This window comes from Camelus ferus, chromosome 8 (genome assembly GCF_009834535.1).
Source record: "Camelus ferus isolate YT-003-E chromosome 8, BCGSAC_Cfer_1.0, whole genome shotgun sequence".
Lineage (NCBI taxonomy): Eukaryota > Metazoa > Chordata > Mammalia > Artiodactyla > Camelidae > Camelus > Camelus ferus.
This window is the reverse complement of record NC_045703.1, coordinates 46,128,175-46,147,942: the sequence shown is the minus strand read 5'-3', so window position 1 is coordinate 46,147,942 and position 19,768 is coordinate 46,128,175. Positions and strand designations below refer to the sequence as shown.

The window sequence follows — 19,768 nt, the reverse complement described above, 5'->3', positions numbered from 1 at the left end:
GAGCCATGAAATGGATCTGAGCTTCCTGATATTCGGAGTGAAAGAGGATGCATGGTAGTTCTTCTTGTCTAGAGTCAAAAAAACAAATCATGGCTCCTTCAGGATCAGAGTAACTACTCCATCGCTGCCCACTTCCTCTGAGCTCCAGGCCACAACCATTCTACAATGTTTGGCCCCAAATCCCTTCCTCGCCCACCCTCCAGCCTTTCTGGTAAGAGCGTCCACTCATTTCGCCCCTTCAGGTACCTGCTCGTCTCATGTTCCACAGGGCCCTAGCAGGGCTGCTGGTCTACCAGAGCTGCCAGTGGTTCATACGGTACGCGTACACTTTTTTAAAGTGCCCCTTCCTCAAGACACTTCATTTCTATTTCTTGAAAAATTTTCAAAATATACTTTTGTTATTATATTCAGGTACTGTATGCCATAATACATAAATTACAATGTCTCTGATATGTATAGTGCCCTCCAGGGTTGTGTAGTTTACAATCTATACCTTCCCTCAGATTTTACATATGGGAATTAGAAGAGAGGAACCCATTCTACTCGCATGCTGAACAGTAACAATGCTCCCCAGAGCTGCTGGAAGTCCTATCCTCATCACTGAGGGAAGCCTGAGAAGGTGAGGACGCAGGAGCTGCTGGAAGCCACAGCTCCCACCCGCAGGTGATGCCTGAGAGGGTGAGACTGCAGAAGCTGAAAGAAGAGACGGAGGGATGGAGGGCTAACAGTGCCTGTAAGTCAGTCTCAAGGTCAACTCTACCACGTCTTGTTTGCCTGTGTGAGCCAACAGGTTCTGTCCTTCAATAAATAAATAAATAAATAAACAAACAAACAAGTGTGTCTTGATGTACGTGACTTCCCAGCATCTATCCTCTCACCACCCTGACTCTTTTTGCTGCCCTTTTCTATTTCTGCCCTAACTTACTGGTTCCCAGATCTTTTCAAGAATTCCTCAGACTTTTCAGAACATTCCATTGACTGCCTTGCCTCTTGGCATCTGAACCTTTGGTTTCCCTTAATCTCCAAAGCCGTGAGAGTACCACTCATCACTCCCCAACACTCATCTCCGCTTGCCTGCAGATTTAACTCTCCACCTAATTCATTAACCTGTCCCTCTGTCTATGCTGACAGTGAACACCATTAATTTGGAATGAAAGAATTAACTTGGACTATATCGCAATAAAACTGAAGAAAAAAGAAATATTCACCCCCAAAAATCATACTACAAGGCTGCAGAATACATATTTAACAAATCTTAAAAGAATAAATTATTTTAAAGAATTTTCATAAACTGTGAGTTAGTCTAAAAATAATTTGTTCTTTTTAAGTTTGTTAAATTGATCTGGGTGAGGGTTTTTCTTAGAAACATCTCATTAACAATTAAGTTTGAATTACTGTAACATGCCTAATAAAAAAAAAATCCTCCACAACTTGTTTAACTAATTCCCTGTGTTAAATTCTCTCTGTTAAAATAACGTGTAATTCCCATTTTCTTGACTGGATCCTGACACAAAATACTTATTTCTGTACTTTTCCCCCAGTGTTGTGTTTACAGAGGACCAAGACATGAATGACAAAGACAAAAGGTACAAAGTTAAGAGCAGCTATGAAGCTAATTTTTTAAATATAAAAATGCATTATTTCATGAATCTGCTTCCCCATAAAACAATTTATTTATTATGCCTTTTAATTTTCTTCAAATTCTATATAGTTTTACATATACATTTTTAGGGTTTACAAAATATAAAAATCTATATATCTAATTTTACATTTAAGATTAAAGTATAATGTACATTGTACAGTACTAGGTATACAGTAGCATCATAACAAATTTTTATCTTAAATTTAATTTACTACTCCCATATTACAGGAAATTAATTTAAAATAAACGTAAATTTGAACAAAATATTTTCATAAGAATTTCATTCATAAAGACAATCATACAACAGGCAATACACCTTAGTTTGTTATCTCTAGGACTTACTGATACCAGCTGTCTGCTGTCACTACAGAGTTAAAAAAAAAAATCAACATTTTATGTGGTGCTTAGGTGATACAACAATGTACCTAGAATGTTTAAGAATCCAAAGTTGGACATTACATATCTATTTTAAAGCAAGTTTGTTGATCCTAAAGGTACTAATTTAAAATAGCCATTAATAGTCATTATAAAATATGAACTAACAAAGAGGCATACTTTTTTTTTTCATAAAAATATTGGTCCTCCATTTAAAGAAAGAGTTCAGCGACTTAAAACAGTTTGAAAACTCTGCCTTAAAATATCCTCTTTTACACAAATGTATTAAGAATCATCAATGTAAAATATGACTACGATAACTTTTTGTGTTTTAGGACTCCATTTCAGTATTTTGCTGATTTGAAACAAAAGTTATTGCAAACAATTTAGAATATTACTGAGTTTAATGTACCTTTACCATTTGGCTCCTAAAATCACCAAAAGAAAATGTGTTAAAATGAACACCCATTGTCCTAATTCTACCCCACTGGAACTATAACCCCCTAGAGAATAACTCTTCTTTCCCTTCCAAGTTAAAAAATTCCTCCAAATATTTTAAGACAATTAATTTATCATCTGAGCTAAGCAGCTGGAGTCCTTCAGCCTTCCTTTTATGATATGGTTTCCAGGCTCCTCACCACCCTGGCCTCGCTCCTCAGGACACAGTCCCAATTATCAGAATTCTAAATAAGGTCTGACTGCCCACAGATCCAGATAAAATGTCTCAGATTAGCAGATCATCTGCTTGTCAGCTTATTAGCCATCATAAACATCAATCAAAACTCGGAGAAAGCTGAGCTTCACAGCTAACCTTAGCTGAGTATTTTAAATGCTTAGAAAGTGTGAATTTTATTTTTGCTCTAACAGTCAGATGTGAGACGTCAAATTGAAATGATGTAATTCACATGGCAAATGCCAATACCAACTATCTAACCACAGAGTCAGGGGTGGGGATGCTGAGACACATAAAAAAAGTGAATCACCCTTTCTATCAGATTCTTATCAATTAGGTGATTTCTCGCTCTCTTAGGAATATGCAACCCTCTCTCCATGTACTCCAAGCATCCTGTTTTTACATTACTTCTCCCTGGCACAATAATTTTTCTGTATATACAACTGAGGTTTACAAATGTCCTTCACTAAATTCCTCAGTTTTGAGGGCAGTGTGTAGAAACAGAAAATTATAAGCTTCAAGTATCTTTGACTCAGCCTTTAGTAAAATGAGTATCATTTATATCCTAGTTAGCATAGACTTTAAATTAAAACCATACTCGTTCTCTTTTTTTAAAAGCTCTTTTTTATTTATTTTTTACATTTTGGTGGGGAGGCAATTAGGTTTATTTTTATAATAAACATATTAATATAATGTTTAAAATATAACAGATAAAAATATTTATCTTTTTTTTTAATGGAGGTACTGGGGATTGAACCCAGGACTCCGTGCATACTAAGCGCACACCCTATCACTGAGCTATACCCTCCCCCCATACTCATTCTTTATATTTTCATCATAGTTCAGTTTTTGCCTATGACCAATTGCTAAGGCAAAGAATTTTACTGTACCGATGGAAAGGTTGGTTTTAATAGTTCCAAGATCTGTTAGTTTATACCTTTGGCATTATAAACGTCTGTTATATGAAACTTTATTTGCTAAGTTGTTTGTGGTGGTAACTGGGTTTGCCTGCGTCAAGCTATAATCACTGCCTGTGAGAGGCAGTTGTGGTAATTTCCACTCTGGGTGGTAGGTAATTAACTCGCTTTCACTGGACTTGGCTGACTTAGCCATGGTATGGAAGGGGTGTGGCTTTGCTCATTAGACCAAGAGCATCAAGATCTTTTATCTTGGCTTCTTCCCTTCAGGGCATGATAAATATTGGGACCCAACACATCTCTTTTTGAAAAGTCATGTAAATTAAAAAGAAATCCTCCAATAAGAGGGACCATATATCATCACTGTATCTTCATTAACACTGGGCTCAGAGCTTTCCAGATGTGATGTGCTCAACAATTTTCATCCGTTGAGGTGAAATGAATTACTTACTCTTCATAATCGCTCTCACTTAAGGCTAAATTTCACTGCCACTAAAATGAAACATGAAAGTTCAGAAGAAATCAAAGAATTTTTACCTCTTCACTAGGTTTAGAAACATTTGTTCCAAAATGGGTCTACTCTTAACACCACTGAGTGCCCTCTAGAATGGTATCTGAAGCCTTTTGGCTGCAGGTGACAAAAATTTAACACAAGCAAGTTAAACAAAGAAAAGGGGGAGGATTTACTGCTTCATATACTAGAGAAGGTCTTAGTCACAGCTGAACTCAGAGGCTCAAACGATATCGTCAGAACTGTCTCCTTCTCTCTCATCTGGCCTCCTCCTTCTGCGCTAGCTTCATTCTCAGATTTCCCCCTACTCCCTACCAGCTAGCAACGTCACGCTTACAGCCTTTCCACTCCCAGCCTACAAGGAAGACAGGCCTTCTATCAAATCTTATGGCAAACTCTGGTGGACTCAACTTGGACACATGTCTCTCCCAAGGCAGGGAAGCAAGACATCATGAGGGGACAGAACCCCATGGAAAAGGGGAGGGAGACCCCTCAGAGGAGGGGCAGCTACACAGATAAATGCTGGAAGTCAACAATTCAAGGTCTGAAATTCTAAGCCCCCTTTTCCTCATCCTGGGCATGACGGAAATAAAACCACAGTCTGCCAAGCTGACTTCTAAGGTGGCTACAGTTGTCCAGCACACTGTCATTCATTACAGAGGAATCATACTTAATACCGGGTCTATTTTAAGGCAACCACAGTGTCAGGTATTTTATAGACATTAGCTTATTTAATGCTCACAGTAAGCAGACATTTAAGAGGTGGGTAGAGGCATAGAGAAGTTACTTAGTATAGTAAATATGAGAGCCAAGGATGCAAGCTGAGTCTATCTGCCTCCCAAATCCCCTGCCTTCAGCACTGAGACTTGGAGGGCTCTTTTGAGTTTCTTTACTGTGGGCATCAGAAGTTGGTAGATGAAGCTCAAAGATCTACATATTAGGCAGAGCCAACTTAACTGAACAGAAGGCAACGATCTACAGGAAGTGATTTATCAGATGCCCTGAAAGAGTTGCCTGAAATTCCTTTATTAGAGATTAGGCAAAGTCAACACGGCAGTTTAATTTATTATTTCACTACAAGTACTTCCCAAGATCACTTGGGATAATTCAGTCTTGTTAAATGCAAATGCTTGAGGCAGGGGTAATTTATGAAGCCTTCTTCTATTGTCCAAAACCTTGATGTACATCAGATTCCCCACTCCTTTTTGGACACGGCCCCCGAGAAAGAAGACACAGGGACAGGTCATATCACACTGCTTGACAGGGCATCTGGGTAGAGCTCACAACAGCCGTGACTGCACCAGGGGCTGGGGAAAATTCTATAGCCTTCATACTCCCAATGAAACTTACACAGCATTTGAGTATAGAATCAGCAGCAAAAGGATATTCAGTTACCGTATAGCCTAGGGAATTAGCAAAGGGAATCAGGGAGGTAAGACAGGAATGGTAACTAGTAGTGCTTGCTCTAATGTTCCTATACTTAATTTTAGAAACATAAACCTCTTGGGTATATATTATCTAATAAAGGCAAAAAAATCTAATCTTTGCTGCCTTTGGTTAAATGTTTTATATTGCACATTACTGCTGCTACCACAATATTACCCACAGAAATCTTACGCAAGATGTAGTCTTAGGTTATGAGGAGTACCACTGGCCCCGTTGTGTTTCACCGCTTCAGAAAAGGGGCAGCAGAGAAGGAACAAGCTGCCTGGGTTCCCAGGTTTGTGTCAGCCCATACCCCAGAGCACCCCTGGAGGATGATAGCCAATAAGTCCCTCAAAGTTACACACACGCGCGCGCGCGCACACACACACAATGGAAAACAACTCAGCCATAAAAAGGAATGAAATAATGCCATCTGCAGCAACATGGATGGACCTAGAGACTATCATATTAAGTGAAGTAAGTCAGAGAAAGACAAATATCATGAGATATCACTTATATGCGGCATCTTAAAAAAAAGATACAAATGAACTTATTTACAAAACAGAAATGGACTCACATTCACAGAAAACAAACTATGGTTACCAAAGGGGAAAGAGGGGAGGGATAAATTGGGTGTCTGGGATTAACGTATACATACTATTATATATAAAGTAGGTAAACAACAAGGACATACTGTATGTATAGTACAGGGAACTATTTTCAGTACCATGTAATAACCTATAATGGAAAAGAATTTGAAAAAGAATATATATATATTCTTTTATATATATATATATATATATATATATATATTCTTTTATATATATATAACTGAATCACTTTGCCATATACCTAAAACTAATACAACACTGTAAATCAACTATACTTGAATTTTTTAAATTGTGTCTTGTTAAAGTATATATTACTACTATTATTTCCAGGGTCATGGATGATTAGAGCAAGAAAGTAACTAAGCTGTCAGGGTATCCAACCACTAGCTGTTTCATTGCCCCCTGTAGCACATCCCTACCAGTGGCTCTCATCTTATGCTTGACTATCTCCAGGGGCAGGAAACTACCGCAGGAGAGCGTAGGGTTCATCTCTGGACATTCACTTACTTCATTCTACATAAAATGTACTTCAAAATAGGAAAGTTTGCAATAGGGAAAGAGCAAGTAAAATGTTTTCTAACTAGTTATAGAGGTGTCTCTTTAGTTTATTAAGTTTTCTTTTCAGGTTTATTTAGTGAGACTGATGACTGCAGGAGCCAGTAAACCTGTGCAACAACACTCCTGTTCATGGACATCCCTTTCAGAAAGCTCACTATGAGAAATCAGGTAACTTAAAGAACATGAGTGCTATAGAAGAATTCAGCAAAAACCACACTGGAGACTACAACATTTGTTAATCCTACAGTATCTACAGGAATGTTTGATGTTAAGTATGTTCCTGTGTAGCAATAGGAAGTGCTTAATCTTCCAAGAAATACGCATTTATTGTCAGTATATTCTGTTGTGGCCAAAAAGCACACAGTTGGAGAAAATGTCAACTGTTGGGATTTAAACAGAAACGGTCAAGCTGCTTTGTGCTGCATTAACTGGAAAAGAAATCATGCTAAGTTCTACTGTATTTGACCATTCACCCCATTATCAAGATTTCTGGGTGTGCAGACAGTTAACTTTCCACACAGACATAGGCCATTGCACAACTAGTTGATTTAAAAAAAATCACTGTTTGCTATTAACAGATTAAAATAGTAGCACTAAGAAATCAATTAAATGAGGATACTTTCTATTCACCACCACCACCAAGGGAAAAGCAGGATAAAACAGCAGCGGGAGGGGAGAGGGGTCTCTGGGCTCTCACCACTTGGCCAGCCGGTTACATCCTTCCTGCATCTCTGCAGGGCTACAGAGAATGGGCTTCCCAACTCGCCTGTGTTTTAAGAATGATATCCACAGATTTATGCTTTCATCAAAAACTTGTTCAATTCTCCACCTGAGCTGCCCTAAGATGGTACATTCTAGGGTCATCACCCTTTACAGCAGAATTATCAGGCTGTAGGCATAAGTATTTTTGTGCTCTGCTCCCAGGAGGTCCTCACGGAATATGTGGTTCAGAGCAGGCTAACAAGGCTACTAGGTGGGGTCGCAAAGACGAGACCCAGAAGGTTCCTGCACAATCCAGTAGCAAGATCAGCCCCTCCCGCGCGCGTCACTGTGGTTTCTTTTACATGCTATCAACACAACTCATGAACTGGATATTTACAGTTGGTGCTAATTTACATGTGACTTGAGGCATACTAGCTAATCAATTCTCTTTTTTTTCCCCTCATGCCCCCTTTGTAAGTACCGGCAGACATGTATTATCAGCAGCACAGCAGTGCTTGGCAGAGAAGTGTCTGTTTAGACCATCCTGTAGCATTAAATTAAACACAGCATCAGAAGACAGCTGATGGTGTGTGTGAATGGCGCGTGCAGCAAATCAGGAGAAAAACAATGAAGGATCAACAAAATCAAAGACAGATGAAAGAAAGTGGGGAGAGAATGGCGATCAGGGGCCAGTCAGGGTGAACGAGAGGAAAGGGCGTGTATTCTATTCATTCTCTGCAAAATTTTGTAACTTGAGAAAGTAAGCCCCAAAAAAGCACTTCCTATTGATCAATATTAAGAAACACTGTACGTAAAATAGAAGATTGCACCCCAACGATCCCAGGGAAGAAAGACAGAAAAGAGCAAATTCCTCATGGAGGTGAAACTTGACTTCGGCTCTAACTGAGAAGACTGCTTACAGACAGAGGAAGAGAGAAACACAAGGAAATCAGGCACTCCAAGAAAACCTGGAGCAGTGGAATAGGAAGTGGAGGAGGTATGGAAAGAACTCACTCTTCCTCTATCTGTCCAGACCAAGGTTTTTCAGACAGAGATCCTCCTCAAGGAATCAATCCATCAGCCAAAATCCTCAGGAACTACAAATGAATCATTCTGACAAATATCTGAGAAGTTTCAGGCTGCCAAATGAATACCAATGCTCATTGGTAGAGAATGAGCAATTCTGTTGTAAAGTCATCTCAGGCTTTAAGATCAAGACCATCGAGTGCTGCACAGTATCATTTTCACAAGTCAAATTTAGAGCCACAACTGGGCTCTTGTTAGTAAGCAAAGGCTCCAGTCTCCCAACATTTATTCCAAAGTGTTCCCGGAAGGTTTCTTGTAAAAACTGGCCTATTTCCCGAGTGAATAGATATAGGATATGTATTAATTATATTTAAGCCTGTCCCTGGCTAGTTTCCTGAGGAAGAAGCAGCAGGAAATACAAGTCAGATGTGGATCTTTGAGTATCTGAATCAGATATCATGAGATTCTATTGACCTATTTAAATTTACTTAAATAAAGCACTGACTGATGTGACAGAAATGTGGCTGCAAATTTTAGCATGTCTGTCTATGAACATTTTATTGGAAAAAAAGTTTTAAAAATTCAATATTTGGGGGCAATTAGTATAAAGCAAATTCTATTCAGCACACTCATTAAAACGCCTGTCCGTACTGTTTTTAACAAAGTTGAAATACACATAAGCCAGAGAGGGAGAAATTTCAGGGCAAATGTCATCACTTTAAGTACTATTTTCCGGGCCATAAGCAGATGTGGAAGCTGGCTGACATTAGTTTAAAAATATTCAATGAGGTTTTTGCAGAAATCAAAGTGGCATCACTTGTTTGAAGGTTATAACAGTTACACCTGAATCCCCTACACGGAGAACAAAGCAGAGGACACATGAAAATATCTGCAAATGTATAATATACATCATTTTAGAGCCAGCTTTGCTTCTCTATCTGTTATTATTGAGCATTGCTCTGAAAATATCCCAATTTCAGATAAGAGAAATGAAGTCTGGCTTGGATAATACAACACATTATATGCAGTGATAAAAAGGAACTCAAAACTAAATTCTGACTCTAGAGAGTGTGATAAAAATGAGCTGTAAGAATACCAAGAGATGAAAATGAAAAATTACTTTTCAGTATTTCCTGTCTTTTCAGAGCCTATTTACTGAGTTACTGTACTTTGACAGTTAATTATTAACTACACACCTACCATCCTTTTAAGAAATGCACATGAAAAATCACAGCTCATTATTCTGCTCTTTCCCGTAAGAAAAAACCAAAACTACCCCTAAAAGACAGCCACACAAAACAGCCTACTCAGGATTCTGCACAGTACAAATCACACTTACTGATTTTTTCCTCATCTCTTGAGAAAGGAAAGCAACAGAGCTGGCCCATGGCACTGGTGCTCGCTCTCCTTCCCGGCGTTCTCGTCCCTGGCCACCCCAAAGAGCAACTGCGGCTGATCGCGCGGTCAGCGAGCACACCCTGCCTCCTCCACTCCGCGGAGCAGCACGCGGAGCACGGGGCGCCGATGCACAGGGGATGCTCGGCCGGCAGAGGCAGAGGAGAGGGAACTCGCTGCAGCGAGCAGAAAGGCTCCACCTCCCCTCGCTCCAGCCCAACGCAACTGCTCCGGGACTGGCTTTCAGGGAAAGAAGTGGCCATATGCTCGCCTAAATCTCACAAGACTGGGAGCTCTCACCCTGAGATGCGTGCCACGTGCGCTGTGCAGCTAACTGTATGTGTCTTTAAGAAAGGTAATCCAGCACAAGACACAAGGAGTCCCTTCTCCTGCAGACGACTAGGGTAATTACTCAGGGAAATTCAAAGGGGAGAAAACCCCCATATTTTCTGTCTGCTATTTAAAGAGGAAGAGCTTTCTTTTACCTTCAAGTGATTTTTGTGTCTTTGTTTATCGAATAGGGTAAAAGGTTGCAGAACAGGTAAGACACAACTTGAATGAAGTACCATGAAGTACTTAAAAAACTGCAAGGACTGTATAAATGACAAGGAGGCGGGGAGCAGCAAAAGGGAACATCAGCTGTCTGCACTTTACAGCACATCTTTTAAATTTAAATACCTGCTTTCTGAAACACTACTTTGTTCTTCTATTAAAACATTAAATCAATCTGGTGAATTCTGATATTAGAGCATTAAATATGTCCGTAGCCCCCAAAATACCCCACATCTAGAAGCATCACTGAGAAGAAGACCAGAGATAATGGCATCTTTCTGAATGAAAACACAAGGTGGTTAAGCAAATTCCAGGACAGCAAAACAACTGATTTCAAAAACATGGTATATTTTGAACTCCATGACACGAGATCTTTGATTTCATATACTTGTTCTAAATCTGTTACCCTGTATAGGCAAGAGCCTTATTTTATGACACTGTGGGAAGGAAAGACTGCTCACAGTGCCAGGAATACCATCCAAATTCCTACTTTACTCCTCTACTTCCCAGCGAGGCACTCACACCCATTTACCAGGTGTTGGAAGGAGAGGGCACTGGATGGTGATGAAAACTTCTTGTGGTCCTAGATGCAGTGTGTCTACTCTCCTACTCATCTGAACAAAAAGAATGTGCAGCCCAGAAGAACAAAAATTGTCAATTTTTAAAATCTTAAACATTACTTTTTGTGTTAAAAGAAATCTTTGCAGTGAACAGTCTTCACTGAGGAATAAGCGTACTCCCCACATCCCCCATCACTGACACTGGTGCAGTGATACGATCTTCAGAAACAAAAAGCCAGAGGTTTGAATCTCAGATTTGTCAGGTGTTAACAGTTCTGAGACTCTGACCTCTTGTCAGAGTTTCGATATCTTCCTCTGTAAATCAGCTAAGTTCATCATAGTTTTCATTTGTTGTTGCAGGGTAGGTAGTGCAGGGAGGAGGGAAAGGAGAAGTGAACAGACTGTCTGAGCACTGCTATCTACATGCACCTCAGTCCTTCCAGCACCAGCTAGCAATCTCATCTCTTTTTCTAATATCTGGCCCGTTAGCTGCCATCTTGAGTTACTGCTTATACATGTAACCTCTGAGCAAAAAAGCCCCTCACTCCAATGCAGTGTCCAAAGGATAATATTCTGCGATGACCCCTACCAACTTCACTTTATTAATTAGTCCTTGTTGGCACTACTACTGAAAATGTACAATTAAGAATGAAATATAAACTGCACCATTAGCTCAGTAACAGTGTGTATCTCAGGATATCCGGCAATCCAAGGGGGACTATAAAATGTTGGAGACTTTCTTTTCGTAAGCATTAAAAGTGAATTAACCATAATAAAAGATTAGAAAACAACTGAGACATTCAAGACCGACTGGCTTTTAATTGTGCAAATTATTAGCACATCAATTAACCACAGGAAAGGATGGAGTGGGGAGTTAATTAGGTTTATTTATTATTTATTTATATATATTTTAATGGAGGTACTGGGGATTGAACCCAGGACCTTGTGTATGCTAAGCATGCCCTCTACCACTGAGCTATACCCTCCCCCTCAAGGGGGTTTTTTAGAGGGTTAACAAACTCCTTTCAGTAATATATAGAGATCTACCATAACTATAAGAAGATTAGTAAAAGAAGTAAGGTTACTCTTACTGAGAAAATATATCTGATATGATATCATCTTCATGAATTTAAAAACAATCTTTTTATAGTTTTCTCACAGGCTTGACTACAAAGTATGACTAGGACAGTTGCTTATATCTTCTATAATTATCTGAATTTTTATTATAATGGTTCAAATGGCAGGAATAAAACTAAAAAGTATGAAGGGGTGGCAGCTGCCTCTTCTCCATGTACTTTGAAATATCAGCTCTGATTATTGTCTCCAGTGGGAAAATATAATTCTTAAGTATGACCAAAACCTCTAGCCTCAGTGTCATTGGTTGGCTTTATTGTCTGCCTATAACTGAAAACACACATGTTTGGATTTCTGAGCAACTTTGCTGAAAAAGTCTGACTCAAGATAAAGAAAAAAAAACTCACTGTAAAATTCTGAGTCCATAAAGCTGTACAAATTACCAACTCTTCGGAGACCTCCAATTTATTAAGAAAGGAAATCTGAGTTTGACATCTTATAGAAACACATGAGAAAGAAAAAGAAAATGTTCCTTTATTCAGAAAAATGGAGAGAAAGAGGACATTAAATCATGAAGTATAAAAAGAAGGAAAAAGTGCTTTATCCCTTTAAATCCTGGAACCAAGCCTTAGGAGACATGAAGCACAAAAGACACACTTTAGGAAGATTTCCTTATAAAGCAGGTAGCACACTCATGGAAACTCTTATGCCAAGAAATGTCAGTTTCAGTGAAAAGTCACATAAGTTCAAGAAGTGCTTGACAATTTATGGAAACACAACTCATGAAAATTAGGATGTTTTGGAATATATCCCCAATTTGTATGTTGACATCAGGGTGCCAAGACACAAAGAAATAACCAGGGCTTGAGGAAGGCTGGATGGATTTCACTCATTATTGTATTCTGTTTCTGTATGTTCTTGTAAAACCAAATTTCAATTCTCAATAATCAATCTGCAATAAACATGTATCACTCAGATCCAACAGATGCTCCTCCCTTGTTTGTTCAGCCACTGCTACATCTATGTAGCCATTTGGTAGCAAAGGGCAAAGTTCTGAAACTACATCATTAAATACTGGTATTTAAAAGCTAGTCTTATCAGTGTCTGTCTGCAAGGGAAAGAGGCTGAAAAAATTACAACTGAAAAACTTTAAGGATTATCTGTAAATCTCACTGGTAAAATCCTTCTTAATTACCAGGTAAAAGAGTTTTGATCTAACTGAAATTTGGGAGCCAAGAATTATTTTTTACTATTATTCCTACTTTAGTCATATTTTCAACGAAGACTTTTTAACTTCTCTCAGTTGTTTTTCTCAAAATCTGAAAGTCATAGGTATTTGTATTTGAAATTCGCCATATGCTGTACAATTTCAGTATGTGACTGGAAAGAGAATGTGTTTTTTCCTATATAGGAAGCACAGGACAAAAACGTAACATGGCATGTACAGCACATGTGCTTTTCGGAAAGGAGAAGGAACAAGCAGATACCCAGAGCTATGGAAGAAGTCCTTCCTTACCTACCAATCCATAATGGTCCTTCCTAAATCTCTGTGTATGCTTTCCTGTTTAGTGCCAGTTTCAAATGCCTCTTTCGTGCTAATTATCCAGTCAGTTCTTTTCTATGTGGCCCAACCTTAAACAAAGTATGTAGTTGAAGCCTTTTCCTTAATTGGTGAGGAATAAATTAGAAATAAAATTAGAAATAAATTCTATCTCCCTGCTCAAGGAACAGCTATCCTGAGGTTGAAGGTTGGCAAAAGGGCTGAAAAGTTAGTGTTTACATGGACACCCTGAATTAATTTTATACCACTTTATCAATTCAGTTTGATTCCAGGCACTGTTAAACACTGAGTATGTGCTACTATGATAATCACATCAGCTCTTGGGGTGAAGTTAGCTTATTTTTTTAAATGGAGGTTTTTGGTTTTGTTTTTTTTTTTTTTTGGAGGTATTGGGGATTGAACCCAGGACTTCATGCATACTAAGCATGTGTTCTGCCACTGGCTATACCCCTCCCCTAGGTAAAGTTAACTCTTCAGGGCAGTGGTACAGCCAGAGAGGTGAGAGACAGCAGGGCCAAAGGAGGGTGAGAGGCCCACATTTGTAGGCATGCGCAGGAGGGAGCAGGAGGCAGGTCAGCAGTCCCACTGTGGTAAATCCCACCTGACAGTTTTATGAAGGCAATGCAGTACCAGGAGGACAAAGGCCAGTAACAGTCATCTACTCCAGATAGACACTATACAGGTCTGCTTTTTATGGCCTTCCTTTGCAGGCATTAACAATGAAATCACAAAAACTGACATGAGTTACTTACTCAAGGGCAAGTTAAATGTTTGCATGTTAAAACCTTTAAAAAAAAAAAAAGGGAAAAGGAAAGAATATACTTAATCTGCAGACCAGTATTCATATTATCTGACATGGCTGCTTTCTTATTCAAGTGGCTTTAATCCTTTAATGCCCTGAACCTTTCAGAGAAGAAGCAACCTCCTTCACAGGAAGAAAAAATGTATTTCAAAAAGCTAGTAGGACCCAATGAGTAGATTTTATTTGTAGTTTAACAATGTAAACCATAAAAAATCTGGTTCTACAGTTCTCAGCTTATTGGGTTTTTTCACAAGTCCTAATTGTTCTTTTTGTAGAATATCCTCAGTCTATATTTAGCTCTCAAAGTGGTCTCCTGTTTGACTTTGGGCAAGGCAACAGTCAGTCACATTTCCTCCTATGTAAAGGATTTAAAGACTTAAAATAAAAGATGTTTTAATAACTCAGTACATAATTATTAAAGCTTTTTTCTCTAATAACACTTAAAGGGATAAGGAAGAATGAAAGTGAGTCCCCAAGATAATGAAAAGAAAATTCTCTTATACTAGACAAGATGCAGTTAAATCAAGATTGGTTTTGGCAGGTCTTGGAATCTGTCATGATTCACCACAGCCTCGGTTGACATTCACCTGATACACTATGTCAGTATTCATTCTGTTTATAGATACATCTAACATGCTTTAGTAATTATTAGAACTGTGTTTAAATACCTATAAAACCAAAGCACTGAGTCTATTTTCTGTTAATCCATTTCTTAATTCACATCTGAAATCTTTATCTGTTAGGATGCATTCAGCTGCAAGTAACAAGAACTCCTGTTTCAAATGGTTAAAAGGTTAAAAAAATTTTTTTAATGCCATGACCTCCTATAATCAGAGACAGAACTGCTCTAGAGTTGGTTAATTCAGGGCCTTCAGAAGACAATCAAGATTCACCTTTCCAGTCTCCCGTACTCAGCACATGGGCTTGAAGTCGCTTAGTGTCCCCGTGGTTAAGATGGCTGCTAAGTCCAGGGATCACATGTGTACTCAACAATTTCTAGCTGAAAAAAATGATGTTCTCCTCCCAACGAATTATACATCATCAAGAATACTGTTCTCTAAGGTCTCAAGCAGACCTCCCCTCACTTGTCAGAACTGGGTCACATGTCACTTTCTAAACTAATCCCTGGCAGAAGAATGGAACCGATGATCACCTGCAAAGTTAAAGTCAAGCCCAGGTGCCCTGCATCCCACTGCCTCACAGGGAAGGGAAGGCTCTCTCTGCCAGTAGGGAATTAGGACAGGAAGAGAATTAACTGAGAACCACTAGTGTCCATTAGAGTTTTATATATAATTTTTAATAAAAATCTACTGTTATTTACTGTTTGGTCAGTTAAAATTAGAAAAGTGCTTGAAGTGTCTGTAAAAAATGCTGTAAAGCAAAAACAGAAAGAAAGCCCTAAAAAGTAAGTCAAAAAGGGCGACATGCTAATTTAAAGAAAAACCTATCATGTAAGATAAATGTACATCACACTTGTAAACTAAATTCTCGCTAAAAATGCATAGTTAGAACAAAACTGTGAACTCCCTTTCTATAAACTATATTATGCTAAGACTGACTTCTTAAAATTTTTTTCTTTGATCAGAGCTGCAAGCAATGAAAATATATTTGGCAGCTATAATTTCCTGGTATGAAATATAAAACATGATGATCAAATGTAGTTTCCTTTACTCATAGATTAAGACAGAATATTCCCCTGAATACCTAGTCAATAGAAGAGCAAATAGAGTCACCATGAAGGACATGACAAAATGTTGTTCTGTTAGCTACAGTTAGGGCTTTAGGTATTTCATACAAAACATAATAAAGTCAGATAAAAAATCCAAGGACTTTTATGGATTAACAAAAAAAAAGAGAATTTAAACTTCAAAAAGGGAAATAAGTATACTCTGTGTTACTTTAAAACTCATTACTTCCCCCTTGCTTTTAACCAGAACAAACTTCTCCATAAAATGAGCAAACTTGAATAGTAAAGGGGCATTTTTATGGCACTGCTGGCCAGACCCCATAGACCAACAGGAAACAATAAATAGATTTGTCATATTTGCTTAAATAATTTGCACAACCTTTTATCTCCATCCTAGCCCCTTTGTTTAAGGTCTCTTTCCTTCCTCTACAATAGTTTTCTCAGGTAACTAGCTATAAAACTAGTCTGAAGTCCCAGGTTTCCCAGGTAACCCTCAGCTACTTCATTCATCCACACAGCTTTAACTACCAACCTAATACCACTGAATCCCATATCCATCTCTCAGATAAGTCACCTATGTCCCAGTCCTTCTTCCTGGACATGCCACTTGATCAGCCCACAGGTGCTTTAATATGTCTGAAACTGAACCCATCATCTTCCTGTCACCAATACTGTTTTCTCATTATTATCTTCCACATTGGTGTAGGGCACTACCGTCTACCAAGCTATCTAAACCCCAAATCTGGGAGCCACCCTGGACTTTCCCCTGTCTTTCACAATCCACCCTAAACCTGAAAATACCTCTCCTCCTGCCTGCCTCCGTGTGCAGGGCGCCCCTCATTCCTCGTCTCCACTGCAAATGCCCAATGCAGGCAGCTCTCAGCACCTGCCCTGTCCTTTTTCATTTGTTGATTCTCTCCTGCTCCCTCTCACCATCGTGCTTGTATACGACTAGCAGTGTGACCTTTCTAAACACAGATCTGATCACTGCAAGCTCCAAATTTTTTACGGCTCCCACTCCCGACAAAATAAAATCTGAATTAAGAGCTTAACGATAAGTAATTCGTGTGCAGAGTGAAATACGCACCCTCCTCTGGGTCACTTCTCAGCCTGGAAAATACCTCCCTTTCACCTGGCTCCGTCCCAACATTCTTATCTTTCAGCCTGAATCTTTCCTTTTCTGTGTAGCCTTTCCTGACAATCCCAGGCTGAGTGACAAGTACTCTCAGTGGTTCTCATTAACTTCATCACACTCATTATCACCTTAAATCGTAATGGTTTGTGTGTATGACCTCCCACTAGAAAGCAAACTCTGTGAGAGTAGGGCTCGTATTGGTTCATCTTTGATCTTCAATATGCCTGGCACTTGGAATGTTCAATAAATACCTGTTCAATTAATTCCACACAAATAAGTTACAAGAACCCAAAAGGAACTGAAGAAGTTTTAAAATCAAAGAGGAGTCTTGTGTGCACAGCCAGCAGCTCTCCAAAAGCCCCAAGGGAGCTAGGATGACCTGATAGCTCAGGCAGTATGATCAATCCCAAGTTCACTGGGCCAGAGGCGGACAACCCAGAGCCATTTACTCACTACAATCATATTCCCCCTTCCAATTCCTACTTTAAGACTAGATATAGAGCAAAAGAATACAGAGGAACTGAATTTTCAGACAGAGCAGAGCAATGAGAAATTCATTACTTCTCTACCAATCAATCAGATGCAATAATAATCAAAGTCTAACTTTGGCAAAGTCTGAACAATTTAACACAAATTAGAGAACTTACAAACTGTAATGATGGAAGAAAACTTCATGAGTCACTCAGATCTCCAGCTTAGATGCCCTCATAAATGGTACCCTCTCTTCCATCTTAAAAGAAGCTCAGTAAAGATATTTTACAAATCCCTTAACACCTTGTTCCAGGATTTAACAATCTTTTAGAGCCCGAAGTTTTTCCTAATTCCTAGAAGGGTGTACTCCTTGTAAAGACTAAAAAGAGGCTGACTGTTTTTTTTCCTTTTAAATTAACCCTTCCTTAAAGAGTCACTCTTAAACCTTTTCTGTCCTGGATTTAAGAATTCTACATACAATTTGCAATAAAAACAGCAGTAATAATGGGCACTATAAAGAACACTGAGATAGTGTCAGACTTGATGCTAAGTGCTTTTCATCACTGTCTCATTCAGTCCTCACAACATCCTCATGAGGTAAGCATCACTATTAGTCCCATCTTACAGATGAGTTTAGGGTTATTAAGTAACAGGCACAAGGCTGCCTAGCTGGGAAGTGGCAGTGACCATTAGAATATGATCTGTCTGAATCTAGGAACTTCTAGGTCACTATGCTTCTCTCTCTACAGTGTGTGCTCTCTCCCCAGTATTCTGCATCCTCTCCAGTTCTTCTGTGCTTCACTGAAAATGGAGAAGAATTTGAGTTTCACATGTCTATCACTTGCGAGTTCACATTATCCAATTAATTTTTTTAAATAACACTGTTAAATAGAATAGATTTGCCTACTTTATTGTTTTTTCCAGAGCCCCCCAAAAAGAATTTACTCAATTTTTTATCTTTACTATTGTATTTATATACATAAATTATATATAAATATATATATGCAATATATTACATAAAGCATATATATATATATATATGTATATATATATATATATATACACACTTTTATTTTTGAAATGCACCAACGTTAGTCCCATGTCAATTTTTACAGAAAGCATTAAGAACAATGCAAATCTATAATAACTTTTATGGAGGGAGGTAATTAGGTTTATTTATTTAGTAGAGGTATTGGGAATTGAACCCAGGACCTCAGGCATGCTAGGCATGCACTCTACCACTGAGCTGTACCCTCCCTCCAAATCTATAATAACCTGAAATGGGTTTCTGATGTTAGGAAAGTGCTGTTGCAATAAGCGTTCTCGTATAACTAGTACTGGTTATTAATCTTAATAACTAACAGTTTTATAACATTCTATTTCAGGTACTGTGCTAAGTACTTTCAAAACATTAATAAGCATTAATTATTTTAGTGGAAAAATATATTAGAGGCAACTAGGCAATGTGATGGGCAAGTTAGCCATAACTTTTGGCAACTGGAAGGTCTCCTAACACTAATTTCCTTTATCTGAATGGCTTCTTTTGACCACAGACTCTGCCCTTCAGTCATTTCATTCACTTATTTTTCTTTTCATTTGGAAATCAATATATACTTTATGGTTTCAACATATACTTTATGGTTTAAGTGTTAAATACACTTAAATCAAAGGCTTTAAACATAAACCATAAAACTACAAACTATCACCGTATCACTCTAACAGTGATGCTAAATTTGTCACATAGCACCACATAGCACTGCCCCTTTAGTACGAAGGTTCCCAAGGCATCTGATATAAATCTTAAGGTTTGAAATCAGGCCAACAGATGGTTGGATTTTCAAAATAGCCTGAGCCACAGCTGCCACTTTGTGTTAGCATCAGATTAATAGCTGATACACCAGTTAAAATACAGTGAGCCATCACTAAGATTAATTTCCTCAGTTATGTATCCTGAAACTTTCTCTGACTCAAGCAGATCTAAAGAAATAAGCTGAGAGTTTCAAAAACTATCAGTTGCTTTTCATTTTTATTAGGGGCATAACAATGATATTTCAAACACTTTCTTTGTAGAAGACAGGTTTCATCAAGAAA

The 19,768-nt window shown here is 38.5% G+C and overlaps 1 protein-coding gene across 4 annotated transcripts in view; it reads right to left on the bottom strand.

The window, feature by feature from the left end:
- AKAP7 (A-kinase anchoring protein 7) overlaps positions 1 to 19,768 on the bottom strand; it is a 106,081-nt gene that overhangs the window by 22,301 nt on the left and 64,012 nt on the right. Inside the window, exon 1 of one of the 4 annotated variants that reach the window (XM_032484926.1) lies at positions 9,780 to 10,059. The exons of the other annotated variants lie outside the window; for them this stretch is intronic. Coding sequence (XP_032340817.1) covers positions 9,780 to 9,828 — 49 coding nt within the window. The 5' untranslated portion in view covers positions 9,829 to 10,059. Of the gene's footprint in view, positions 1 to 9,779; positions 10,060 to 19,768 lie in introns of those variants that run through there. 4 annotated transcript variants of the gene reach the window in all.